The sequence below is a fragment of the Propithecus coquereli genome, unplaced genomic scaffold (genome assembly GCF_000956105.1).
Source record: "Propithecus coquereli isolate 6110/MARCELLA unplaced genomic scaffold, Pcoq_1.0 Scaffold165, whole genome shotgun sequence".
In the NCBI taxonomy this organism is placed as follows: Eukaryota; Metazoa; Chordata; class Mammalia; order Primates; family Indriidae; genus Propithecus; species Propithecus coquereli.
In genome coordinates this window covers 502,139-516,101 of record NW_012141080.1, presented here as the reverse complement: position 1 = coordinate 516,101, position 13,963 = coordinate 502,139, and the positions used below count along the sequence as shown (strand labels likewise).

Genomic DNA, 13,963 nt, shown 5'->3' with positions numbered 1-13,963 from the left:
TCTTTTTAGACAGATTTCTGTAATGCAGTTACTGTGATTATAGTTTCTTTTTATTTTCTTTGGACTCATTTAGGACTTTCTCTTTCATCCCAGTTTTATGAAACTTTGTTCTAATGCATTTAGGTGGGGGTCTTTTTTTCCATTCATCCTGTTTGGCAACTCTGTGGGTCTCTTCAGTTAGAAGACTCAATCTTTTTCAATAGCCCTGGAAATATTTCTTTGATTATTTTTTCAAAATATTTTTTTCCTTCTATTATCTTGTTTCTGTTTCAGGACCCTCTATTAGGTGGATGTTAGAACTTATTGATTTATATTTTGTCTCATATTTCCTTTCATTCTTTTTTGAAACAGCTTCATTGAGATTTAATTCACATACCAGACAATCCACTATTTAAAGTATAAAATTTAGTGGTTTTTGGTATATTCGCAAAACATAGCAATCATCACAATAAATTTTAGAATATTTTCATCACCCCCAAAACCCTCAACCCATTAATAGTCACTCCCCGTTTTCCCCAACCCATCCCCTCCAGCCCGTACTGCTAACCTATTTCCTATTCCTATAGATTTGCTTACTTTTGAAATTTCAGATACATGGAATCGTAAACTATGTGAATGGCTTCTTTCACTTACATTTCAAGGCATACATTTGTGCCTGGCTTCTTTCATTTGGCACAATGTTTTGTAGCATGTATCAATACTTCATTTCTATTTCTTTTTATTGCCAAATAATATTCCATTGTATTTATCCATTTACCAATTGAAGGAAACGGGGTTGTCTCTATTTTTTGCCTCTTATTTATAAGTAACGTGGCTATGCATATGTGTGCACAGGATTTTGTGTGGACATGTTTTCATTTCTCTAGGGTATATACCTAGGAATGAATCCTGAAAATTATATAGTAACTCTATGTTTAACTATTTGAGGAACTGCCAGACTGTTTTCCAAAGCAGCTGCACCATTTTATGTCCCCACCAGCAGTGTATGAGGGTTCCAATTACTCCACATCCTTGCCAACACTTATCATTTCTTTGTCCTCATGTGCTAAGGTCTTGTGATATTACTCAGTTCCGTCTTCTAACTTACTAGTCATCTCTTCCTCAAAGCCCATTACACTCCTCAGCCTTCCTTAGATGGTTTTCTATTCCAGATATTCCATTTTTCATTTCTGATTCTTTTCCACAATGAGCTTATTCTTATCTCGTGGGCATGATTTTATTCCTTTGAGGATATTAATAGTATTCAATTAAAGTCTTCTTCTGCTTGCTTTAGTAACTTTTCTCTCAGGTGTTCTCATTTATTGGGCTGGTGTTTCTATTTCATGGTGACTTTTTCTCCTAGATGTTTTGTGATTCCTTGATTTTAAGAGAATCTTGTCTGCTTGTGGATGCTGATCTTAGTAGATCTGATTAGAGCAGCCTATCTCAGTTATTGCAGGGCAGGACATCACATGCTGCCGGGAGAGTCTTGCCAGTATTTCTTTGGGGTGTGTGTGTGTGTGTGTCTGTACATGTGTTACTAGATGTTATTTTTTCACTTTAAAACCTTTCTGTTGGTGATTCCATCCCCCATCATAGCTTCGAATTACATCTCTAAATGAAAAACTTCCAAATAGTATCTTCAGCCCTGATCTCTCCCATGAGCTACAGGTCCATACATACTCTTTTTCTTCAAATCACTTATCTCATTTTGTAATTATACATTCACAGTGCAATTATTTGAGAAATGTCCATCTCTCTCCACTAGACTGTGTGTTCCATGAGAACAGGACTGAGTCTATTTTTGGTCATTACTATGTTACCAGCACTTAGTATAGTACATGGCATATATGCTCAATAGATACTTGTTGAACTAGTGAATGAATTAGGCAAAATAGCTTATGTGAGAAAGACCCTGTGGTGTATTGGAGCAATGACGGTGGGAGGTCATCTTTATTTCCTAACATGAGGATCAACCTCAGGGTCAAACTTCCGGAGTTCCAGGGCAATGCCTTTGACATGTAGCTACCTTTGCAGTGTATACTCCCTCCTTGTAGGAAAAGAAATTCAGCTTGTAGTCTTTCTTGGAGCCAGACAGTACATCAATGTAATCAAGGCCCTTCATAGTGACGCTTAGGTCTGGCTTCTCCGGTTTCAGCATTTCCACGATGACTCGGAATCTGGGGGAGCGCAGGAGCACATGAAGAGAGGAGAGAGAAAACGAGACCGTTTACCCAAAGGACAGAAGGGAGAGTGCTATCTATACTCTTGATTTTATGGAAAGTGCATGGATCTGGGGTTCTAGTCTTCACTCTGTCGCTAACAGTAACTGCCACTTATTGACCACCTGTTATGTGCCAGGCACTGAATGTGTGCTCTACATATGTTACAGGCATTTAATCCTTGAAATATCCACAGGAGGCACATGCCACTATTTTCCTCATTTCACCAAATAGAAATAGAAGCCAAGAGAAGGAAGATAACATGCCCAGGTAACATGACCAGTTATTGCCAGAACCAGGATTCAAACTTAGGTCTGGGCCTTTATCCGCTATGGTAAGCGTGTGGCCTTCGGTATGTCGTGCTTTGTCTCCCAGTCTTTGGTTCCTTCTCTGGAAAGGAAGAGGACCCCGGCTGGTTGGCCTTGAGCTCTTTGCATGCTTGCATTCCACTCTACTCCTACTGTAGGTACGAGAGCCAAGGGACTTCCTTCTCTGGCTAGTGGCTTAGGTGATAAGACAGATACTCGATAATAACAATGACGACTACCATTATGATAATAATAACAGCTAACATTTACTGAACACTTATTTTGTACCAAGTATCATTCTGGGAGATTTACAAGTAACAGCACCAAACAGGAGAATCTCTCCAGAGGCCTAGAGTTTAGGAAATGCCTGGCCATATTAGAGAACTTTGTCTCTGACTCTCTGAGCCCCTTAACAGCCTCCAGAGGCCCTGAGGAAGACAAAGGACAGAGGAAGGTCAAAGCCAGATGGTGAAAGTCCTCCCTCCATCTCCCCACCCAGACCCCTTACCCCACTCCCTCACCTCTGAGGCTTGTTCAGCCAGTTGGTGACTGGCAGGAGCTCAGTGTAGGGTGTCTTACACGGCACTTCACGGTAGATGTTGGCTACAGCTTTGGGGAGCTCAGAAGTCCCATGCAGAGCATATAGCCAGCCAGTCCCATCCGGGAGGGGGAAGAAGAGGGTGCCCTATGGGAAGAATTGTGATAAGAATGACACAGAGGGTCCTTTATTAGGTAGATACCAGGCATGGTGGGGACACAGGATTAATGAATGCTCTGCAAATAAATATAACACTTACGGAAAGTGGCTTGGTAATATGTTTCAAGAGTCATAAAAATGTTGATATCTATTTGAATCAGGACTATCACCCCAGGGAACTTGCTGAAGAAAAATCCCTCCAAAGGAAAAAGTTACCTATATGTATTAGAACCACTCATAATATTGATGAAAATTTGGAGATAAACATTCAGTAAGGGAATGTTAAACAAATTATGGGACTCTCATTCAATGAAATATTAGGCAATCATTAAAAATGGTTATCACAAAGACTAAATAGTTAAATACAATAGAAAAATGCTAGTGATAAAACGTAAAGTGAAAACAAATAGAATGCAAAATTGGGTATGCTATGATGACAGTTACAGCTGTATCTTAATAAGAATTGGTAGTGAAGATAGAAGAAAAAAGTTCATTTTTTTTATAGAGGGGAGATTGTGGCCACTTTTATGTTTTGATTTTTATTATTAACATCTCCATGATGTTATTTATGCAGTTAAGCTAAATATCAATGGCTCAATGCTTGATCTAGTACTTCATTTCAGAACTGGGCCCCTGGCTCTAGAATCCCCTGTACATGAAAATATATGGATAAAAAAGGAAGCCAGGGCTTGGTAATCTACACGATTCCCCATTGTTCCAACATGATCTGTGTGTTCCCCCTTTGTTCTGACATTCTGAGCTCTGAGCCCCAAAACCATCTCTAACCACACAGCTCTTCCCTTCAGCTATTCCAGGAAACCAGTGGGGAGGCCTCAGCCTACCTGGTGCTTGCGGTTCTCCAGGTTCATGGTGCGGGGCTTGTAGGTGATCTCGTAGGGCTTGTTTTGCTGATGGGCCTCCAGGGTGATGAACTCGGGCCCCTCCCAGTGCTCGCCCTCAAAGATGGGGTGCAGGTTCCAGGTCTGGTTGGTGCGGTTTGACAGCATGATGGTCTGTGTGTGCTTGGAGCGCACCTGGCAGGTGAAATTCACCACCTGGAAGAAAGTAAGTCCCTCGTCTTCCATGGCACTTTCCTCTGGCCTGTCTTCAGGGGCCAGAGATGCAGAATGTGCCAGGGAAGACTGACTTTAACAGTGCTTCCCGTCATGAGTTTCAATGGATCATTTTCTTTCTCTTTCATTCATTCAACATATATTTATTGGGTACCTTCTGTGTGTTGGGCACTGTTCTTGGTGGTGGAGATACAGCAATGAACAAAATAACAAAAATCCCCAGCCTCAGGGAGCTTATGTTCCAGTGGGGAGAGACAGATGAGTAGGATATGAATATGTGCTAAGGGGAAACACAGAGCAGAGCAGGGGTGCAGGCACGACAGACTGGGGAGTGGGAAATTTTAAATAGGGTGATCAGGACAGGCCTCACTGAGCATGTGTATTTGATTAAAGACCAAGAAGGATGATGTCAAGGAAGACCTGGGGAAGGGCCTCCTGAGCAGAGGAAACATCGGTTGCAAAGTTCCTGCATTTTGACAAATGGCAGATGAGGCCAGTGTGGCAAACGTGAAGTGAATGAAGGGAGATAAAGTAACAGGGAACAGGAAATGGCATGCAGGGCCTTGGAGTCATGGTAGGGACTTTTCTCTTCCTTCTAATGAAACAGGAGGACTTAGAAGAGTTCTGAGTAGAGGAGTGACCTAATAGAGTTGCTCCAGATGCTTAGAGGGGGCAGAGGAAGAGAGACCAATTAGAAGACACTTGCAATAGACCAGGTGGGAGACGACAGGGGCTTGGCAGGCACTGGCAGCACTGGGGATGGTGGGAAAAGGAAATATTCCAGTTGTGCTTTGAAGAGCAAATGGGACTTACTGCTGTATGGAATCTTGGGTGTAAGTGGAAGAAGATTCAGTAATGACACCCAAGATTTTAGCCTGAGCAACTGGAAAGAAGGAGATGCCACTTCCTGAGGTGGGGTTGACTGTGGGAAGAGCAGGTTTGGGGGAGAGATCAGGAACTCAGTTTTGTACATGTGAAGCCTGAGATGTTTATTAGTCAAGCAGGAAGTGGAATTTACAAACCAGGAGTTCAAGGGAAAGGTCCAGGAGATGGAGATCTGGGAGTTGTCAGTATGGCAGTGCTTTTTAAGATCAAGAAGCTGGATGAGGTCAACCAGAAGTGAGTATATTTATAAAAAAGAAGGAATCTAAGGACTAACTCCTGACTGGCACACTCCAATGTTACGAAGACTCAGAAGAGAAGACGAGAAGGAGCCGCCAGTGAGATAGGAGGAAACCGGGAGAGGTGGTGTCCTGGAGCCTGGGGAAGGAAGTGTTTGAAGGAGGACGGGCTGGTTCATGGTCAAGTAAGGTGATGGCTGAGAAATGGCCATTGGGCTTAACAGTGTGAATTTTGATCCATATCTAGCCACATATAAAAATTAACTCCAAATAGATTGAAGACATAAATGTAAAACTTGTGTCCAGTGTACATAGAGAGGCCTCAAAACTTTAATAAAATTAAAAATAGAAGAGGTGAGCAGACACTTCAACAAAAAAGATATATAGCTGGCTGTTTGGCAAATAGTACCTAAAAAGGTGCTCAACGTCATTAGTCACTAGGGAAATACATGTTAAAAACCTCAATGAGATACCTCTACATACCTATTAGAATGGCTAAAATTTAAAAAACAGACCATATTAAGAGTTGACAAGGATGTGGAGCAAGTGGAGAAGTCACACAAAGGGACAATTGTGTAAAAGGACACAATCACTTTGGAAAATAGTTTGACAGTTTCTTAAAAAGGTAAACATATAGCTACCACATGACCCAGTCATCCCACAACTAGGTATCAGCCCAGGAGAAATGAAAGCGCATGTTCTTGCTGAGACTTGTACGTCAAAGTTCACAGCATACCGCGTGACTCCACTCAAACAACATTCTTGAAATAACATAATTATGTATAGAGAGACTGGGTACCAATCTACCATAAGCAGTGTAGCCAGTTAACACAGATGACAGTAGAGTTAGGTGTCTAGGAACGGGGCTAGCAGAGGGTTAACCCCAGGCTGTTTTTATTTTTTAAACCATAGAGAAGGAGAAAGGTGTTGACCCTTTTCTCACAGATCTTAGAGTTTGATCTAGCCAGGGATAACAACGCGGGCTTCCTTGAGAATGTAATGTTTGAGGTGAGGGCTAAAGAGCGAACAGAAATTAACGAAATGAAGAATATTCCAGCAGTGGGAACAGTGTATTCACAGGCCTTGTGGAGGGAGGGAGCAGGTCTGAATGTTTGATTCGGGTGCTGAGGACTGTTTGGACGGAGCCACTTGTTTCAAGGAGGCCCAGCTGAGTTCACTTGCTGGGCTGACTCCTGCCGCTGGCCCGGCCTGGGCAGCACCTACTCACCTCTTTTACCATAGGTGGTCCCACGCAGACTCCAGACAGGGTTAGGGTCAGAGGATTGCCCCCCTGGATTAAGCACGGCATGTTTTTATAGAAACTCTCCTTCCCCACCTCAGTAGGGTGGTAGGTCACTTCGAAAGAGACCTCCATGCCTGCGGTGATATAGCCTTCTTCTGGGCTGATGGAGAAATGAGGCTCAAATTTTTTGACATCCCATTTAAACCTTTTCCAAGACAGAAAAAAAAATAAGAAAGAGAGTTTACTAATATTCTAAGGGTGTCCTTTGCCTGGGCTTTTAACTGCAAGGTTCACCTGCATGCCCTCCTAGGACCCAGAGGAGAAAGGTCTGCCAGACAGCAGAAGCGCTGGTGGATGTGGCCAAAGTCGCTCTCTGGGTAAGGTCACTCAGCTCCCTCTCAGAACGGAGCTGGCCTGGGAAGTGGCTGCACCTGATTACCTGAGAGTCATTACCCACGGCAGAAGGAACGTATGCACGAACACGTATACACACATGTACCCAAGGTCGCACAGTTAGGAAGTGGTCGGGTGGGGACTGGAACCCTTCTGAAACTGTGGTTTAACATTCCCTGTACTGCTCCTCAGTTCAGGTCCAGGAGGGTAGCAACAATCCCTTCACGTGAGAGTTGTGCTGGGTTCTTGGTGGCAGTTGGGATCCGATAGCCCTCTGTGGTCATCCCTCTGTGGTTGGGCACTTGGTTGTCGCAGGAGACAGAGGCTGGATGGTGCAGGCCGGTGCCTCCAGCACCAGGGCTGCCACATCACATGTCTTGGGGTGCCACTTGCACTGAGGTCTATGGGAAGGGTGCCCCGGGGGGCGTGTGGTGTGCAGCCTGTACCACCATGTCAGTGTGCCCAAGTGGGATGGCCCTGAAAAGAAGAGCTGCCACAGATATACCTGGGCTCCAGTCCCATCTTTGTCACTTCCTGGTTATGTGATCTTGGGCAAGTCACCTACCCTCTGTGGGCCTCAACTCCATCTGTGTAATAGGTACGATACTGTACCTACCTTAGCGAGTCCTGGGATGATTAAGTGGGATATTATATATAAGAATGCTCAGCATTGCACCTGCGCACAGAAAAGTTCTTTCTACATGCGTGATGTTGGAAAAGTTACTTAATCTCTTTGTACCTTAGTCTGCTCGTCTGCAAAATACATTGGCAGTAGTAGTATGGGTTGCATAGAGTCGTTGAGATTTAACGAGGTGAGTTACATAAAGGGCATGTAACAGGCACTGAGCAAATGTTCCCCACCACGTTAAGTTTAGTAACCACCCTGGTGAGGCCACTGCTGACACATCTTGAGGGGAGTAGGGGTTGGGGGGATATAGAAGGGAGAGGACAGAAATAAAAAGTGGCTGCACTTGCAAAACAAGTGTCTAGTCCACGGCAGATCCAGGGACAGACATCTCTGCCACAGCCTTGGGGAAGGAGGCGCCGCTCCTCTACCTTGCACCTATGTCGCCTGTGTTCAACATGAGGATGCGACGTGTGGCTTGCGTCTGATACACGACTGGTCCAAAAGGAAGATGATCCTGGTCCAGGGAGATCTCCAGGGCTTGGCAGCAGCCGTTGAGCAGGAAGAGGGGGCGCAGGAGCCCCATGCACTCCATGAACACTTCCTCAGAGAAGAGAGGCACGCGCTTCTTCGGGGCAAATATGACTTCCAGTTTACAGACTTCTTTGGGCTTCAGTGAGATGTTGTGGAAGGGCACCAAGGTGATGACCTGGAGGAAACAATACCCAAACTCAGCAGCTGAGGGTGGGGGGTGGGGGTAAGGCCTCAATGCCCTGAGGTCTTGCTGCTGGGGCTGGATGGGGGGTCAGCTCTCACTTCTGCTCTCGTCTCAGCTGTGTAAGCATTGGTAAGTTATTTAAACTTTCTGACTTACTCTATGGCGAAGATTAAGATCATCTGTATAAAATATATGGCACGTAACAGGCATTCAATAAATGTCAACTCCCTCTCCTGCCCGTTTCCTAACTCTTTTTGGGCATTTCATCCTTTCTTCCTCCTCCCTGCAGAGGAAATTGTACTGAGAACAGGAAACACTCAGAGCGCCAGTGTTTCTCAAGGAACACTCCCTGCATGGGATTTCTCTGTGTGATCATTAAAATGCAGATTCCTGGGTCCTGCCCCAGGCCAACTGAATCACAATCTCCTGGGGAGACCCTGGAACCTGTATTTTCAAAAGTTCCACAGGTGACTCATGTATTCCGAAGTTTGAGACCCACTGCGCAGATTTATTTGGCTTTCTCTTTCCCTTGGTCCTGGCAGGAATCAATCCAATCAGCATTGGGGAGGCCAACTCCCCTTATACCCTTGAGCTTCCTTTGGTGCAGAGCCCTGAGCAGTCACCAGCAAGTGGGCCGTGGCCGCAGGGAGTGAGATGATGGGCGAGGGGCTGCAACAGGAAAGTGATCTTAGGGATGTCACAAAACACGGTGACGTTCGAAGCCAGCCTCAGGGGTGCTGGTGCCAGCACGGGGCCCTCTGGCAGCTTTAGTCCCGCCACCTAAGGAGGCAGATTTGGTACAGCCAAACCTTTAGGGGAGCTGAGGGCTTTGATTTGGATTAACGAGGGGAGGGAAGGGAAGCAACAAGTCTTCCCTTCTTGTCTGGATGGTGACGTGGGCAGTGTGGGGTCCTGGGATGAGATGCCCACTGGGTGTCTGGCCTTGGCTGGCCTCTCACAGCCAATTTCTCTGTACCCTGCCATCTCCAGATGGTCCCCACCGCTCCTTCCACACTGAATCCCATCTAGTTTCCCTTTTGAGCATATACACCTTTGCCTACCGGGAACGCCCCTTCCCAACCTGTCTGCTGGGAGACACCTCTTCACCCTGTAAAATGCAGCACAGGCTCCCTCCACTCTGAGGTCTTCCCCAGCCCCCTGGGGCCTCCTCTGAGCAGACCTGCTCCCACCATACATCCTGCCTCTGCAGCTCCTCTGCGGTCCTGGGATTGTTGATGTGTCTGTGACGCCCCGAGACTGTGAACTCCACCAGACCAAGGTCTATGCCATATTTACCTTCTTATTCCCGGCACCTAGCAGTGTTTATTGAGTAAATGTAAGAATGAACTGCATGAAGGAATGGATACAGTCCACTCTCGGAATGAAACACATCGGTCCATTTTCAAAGGGCCACGCAGATACTGCTGATTATCAGCTGGGCGGTGGCAGCCAGGACCGTGTGCAGGGACCCCGTGGAAGCAGACTGAGAGCAACGAGCAGGCTTTTCTCCCACTGCCGATGGGAGCACAAAGTGGGGTGACCTTCCGGGGGCACACTGGCAATGTGTATTGAAACACACTTTCGCTTTTGACCCAAGATGCCCACTTCTAACTAGGAGGGTACGTCACACATAGACTCACGGATGCACGCAAAGGTTTCGTTACGTGGATGTAACGGTGTTGTTTGTAACGGAACAATTAGAAACACCTAAAATGAGCAGAAGTGGAGAACTGGTCCATGTACATAATGGAGGTGTAAATGAACGATGATATTGAATGAAAATGAAATGAGAATGTAAAATGAAAATAATAAAGCACTAGCCCCATACTGTTTTTGTGAAAATGAAGAGAGAAAGAGCATGTGGAAAGCTCACAGAATGGCCTGGCACGCTGCAGGTGCACAGGAAATGCGAGCTGTTGGTGCTGCTAGCATGGCCGTCCTTGGCATCAGGAGGCATGAAGAGGCCACTAGGTCCCCCTGGGCACTAACCTTGGGTTCCTGGAGCTCTGGAATCGAGAACAGAACTGACTGGTTGAATGTGAGCTGGGCGAGGCTGTTGTTCACGATGGAAACCGTTTTTTTCACAACCTGTCCTGGCAGGATGGCTCCCAACTTCACAACCCTGTTGGCTGGATCTAGGACTGCAATCTGTGGGGCGAGGAAGAGAGCAGGAGGAAGGGTTCATTAGTTAATGAGAAAAATAGGTATTATGAAACATCTTCCCTAGGGAGGCAAGAGTGGTTCCCTTTCCTTTAGTGACCTAAGGGCATTCGCCTACTCCATAAACAGCTACTCACCCACAATTACATAATTACAGCTGGGTTAAAAGACAGGAAGGAAAAGCTCAGGGCACCTGGAGAGCACAGCACAGGGGCTGAAACTAGACGCAGGCTCGGGGAGGCCTGTCTGAGGATGGCGGGTTCACGCTGAGAGCTCAGGAAAGGCAGGGTCCAGTCAGCTTGTGTCAGGCTGGGCGTGGGGTTGGGGACACTCTAAGGGGAGGAGGCAGCCTGCAGCAAGGCCCTGAGCCGGAGGGAGTGGCCCCGGCAAGGCCTGTGGCTGGGAGCTGGGACCCGAGAAGAGGCGTTTCGAGGCGGTCAGGTCTTGTAAGGCCTTGTGGGCCACTGTTGGGTGGGAAGGAGGAGACTGGGCTTTATTCTGGGAGAAATGGAAAGTCCGTGAAGCATGGGGTGACCTGGTCACACGTGCGCTTGTGAGAGCGTGCTGGCTCGCTCTTCCATGGAGAACGGACTGAAAGAGGGCAAGAGAGAAAGCACGAGGAGTGCGAGGCGATGAGGGTCTAGACTGGAACGGCAGCCGTAGAGGTGGAGAGGAGTGACACACTCCAGAGCCTCAGCTAAGGCACTGAAGAAAACAGTGGTCTGCATCAGCCCAGGCCAGGCTGAGCCACAATGAGCAACACCCACTGGTCACCGTCATTCCATCAGTCACTAAACTGCACCCCTTCCCCCAACTACCTTTAAATCCAGCCCACATGCTTCCATTTTGTCTAAAAAGGCAAGAGAGTGTCTCCCTTACCAACCATGAGCTCCTGGAGGTCTGACAACATGTTTAAGTCACCTCTGGATCTACCCAAAGTGCCCAGCACACAATGGGTGCTGAACGAACAAATGAAAGGACAAGCAAATGAACGAATACATGGGATGAGAAGAGTCCGCCTCTGGCTTGGGTCCAGACACACCAGCGGCAATGTCCTGTTGCTCCTACGGCTTGACGAGAAGGCTGCCGGGAATACACCCCTCCATTTTCCCTGGGTTGCTGAAATACCCCATGCATTCTTGAGAGTCTCTGTCTACTAAAATAGAAAAACTCCCAACAAACACCTGAAATGTTTGTCAGACACCGGGAAGAAAGGGATGAGGAGTAGGGTATGACCGTTCCCTTTCTATCCAGAGTGCCTGGGTAGAAGGAGTGCCCTTAACCAAATATAATCCTGGGGTCTGGGGCTGGCTGGAGAAGGTTAATCAGTGGGGGTGTCAAGGGAGGATGTTCCGTAACTGAAATGCATGTCTGTGTACGTTGCTTCAAAGTGTTGTCTGTTAAACCTAAAAACAAGCCCTAATGGAAAGGACATACTCAGGGTGCTGCGTCTGATATTATCAAGCTTCTCCAAGGAAAAGAATGTTTCTCCAGTGCCTGTGACTGCCTGTATCATTCCATATGGTAAAGTTGGGTATCGAATAGGACCTCTGAGTCAGTGGGTCTGATGTGACAATTCACCCCTTTGTGTTATTAGGTGCATCGTCTGCCCTCAGACAGAGCAGCTTGGGGGCAGAGATGTGGAGGGAGAGGAAGGGTGTGGGGCCCAGGTGGGCACAGGAGGCTGAGAAGCATGGGAGGGAGGGCGCCAAGCCCGAGGGCCCCCCCGTCTCTTACCTTCATTTCCGTGCCCTTCCCTTTGATTTCGACTGTTTGCTGTGAGAGCCCATTGATTTCAAAGGGGATGAGTTCTCGATAGTTGATGCTTTCTCGAGGATAAAAGATGATTGGAATCTCCAGTGTCTTTCCTGGCTTTATCACTTCAACACGGAAGCTAACCTCGAGGTGGGAGGTGTTGGTGTACAGGCAGTCTATGCTGGAGAAAATCCAGAGAGGCTGCGTAAGCTCTGAGAAGGTTGACCCAGAGGGCCGGAGGCTGTCCCCTTGCCTCTCTGGGCTAGACATGATGGATTTCCCGCCCTGCTGTCCTGGAGTCATAGAAGTTATTTAAGAGCTGGAAGGGACCTCGGCAGTGACCCAGCTCATGCTCTCCTAGGGACAGCCAAGTTATAGACCCCAAATCCAGTCGTGAGGTCCTGGGAGAACTGGGCCTCCAATTCAAAGGCTCATGACACTTTGCCCAGTGCTCTTCATTCTCTTATCCTCAATTTCCTGATGATGCATCTTATGATTTTGTACCCTCTTGTAAGGAGGAAGTGCTTCCAGAAGTAATTGGGTGGTAAAGCACAGTGGGGAGGAGTATGTGTGCTGGAGTCACAGACAGGAGGAGCTGGAGCCAGGCTCCATCACTAAGTAGCCACATGATCTTGGAAAAATTACTTAGCCCATCTGGGTCTCTGTTTCCTCATCTGTAAAATGGGGTAGTGATAGCTATTTCGTAGGGTTGTTGTAAGGATTAAATGAGATAAAGCAACTTAAGCAGTCACTAAACAGGTCAGAGGAAATATTCTATAAAAGCGAACTTTATAGAATTGTTACTAATTGCTCAACTAGAAGGGACCTTAAATGATCATGTCCACCTTGCATCATGGGCAGGAAGGCACTTGGACCTCTCCATTACAACTTCTGCTCGCCTGCCTTACAGGTGTGTAGAGAAGGAGTCTAGCTAGGCCAACGTGAAGAGCTCAATGTCTTAAGCAAGGTAAGACTGAAATTACATTAAATCTTGTAAGAAAGAGTATAGGTAGATAAGCTTTTTAATTAGTATACATGGTACTCATGTAATTTAATATTCAGGATAATAATCAGTAATAACAACAATAGTCACTAACAATGACTGAGCATTTCCTATGTTCCAGGAAGTGTTACAAGGACTGTTCCTAGATGAACTAATTTAATCTTCATGCTATTTCCTACGTAGAAGGCATTACTGTGAGTGCTCATTTTGGGCAAAGAGACAGAGGCACAGAGAGTTTAAAAACCATGTCCAAGGTCACACAGCTAGAGAAGAGTTGAAATTGAAACTTAAATCTGTGCTATCTAATATGGTAGCCACTAGACACATGTAGCTATTTAAATTAAAATTAATTAAAATGATATAAAATAAAACAGTCAGGTCCTTAGCTGCATTAGCTACATGTCAAGTGCTCCAGAGCTGCACCTGGCTGTGGGCCCCCATATTGGACAGAGCAGAATATACAACTTCGTCACTGTGGAAAGTTCTCTGAGTGGACACAGGTCTTTGGGCCAGTCTCAGGAGATTCTGTCTCATAGGTATAGAACGGGGTCCAGAAACCTGCCCTGGCACATCCCACACAGGAGTGGAGCAGAGAGGCTGGACTTGAACCAGAAGGCTTAGGCTCAGTACAGATCTATTTCCTGCAAGGTCATAGGCCGAAAAATT

At 46.5% G+C, this 13,963-nt stretch overlaps 1 protein-coding gene across 1 annotated transcript in view; it reads right to left on the bottom strand.

Moving 5' to 3' along the window:
- Positions 1–13,963, bottom strand: part of HYDIN (HYDIN, axonemal central pair apparatus protein) — a 299,281-nt gene that overhangs the window by 8,124 nt on the left and 277,194 nt on the right. Inside the window, exons 73-79 of the mRNA XM_012641507.1 lie at positions 12,277–12,475; positions 10,369–10,527; positions 8,093–8,370; positions 6,629–6,848; positions 4,049–4,261; positions 3,031–3,194; positions 2,009–2,159 (exon numbers count right to left, since the gene is read on the bottom strand). Coding sequence (XP_012496961.1) covers positions 2,009–2,159; positions 3,031–3,194; positions 4,049–4,261; positions 6,629–6,848; positions 8,093–8,370; positions 10,369–10,527; positions 12,277–12,475 — 1,384 coding nt within the window. The remainder of the gene's footprint in view (positions 1–2,008; positions 2,160–3,030; positions 3,195–4,048; positions 4,262–6,628; positions 6,849–8,092; positions 8,371–10,368; positions 10,528–12,276; positions 12,476–13,963) is intronic.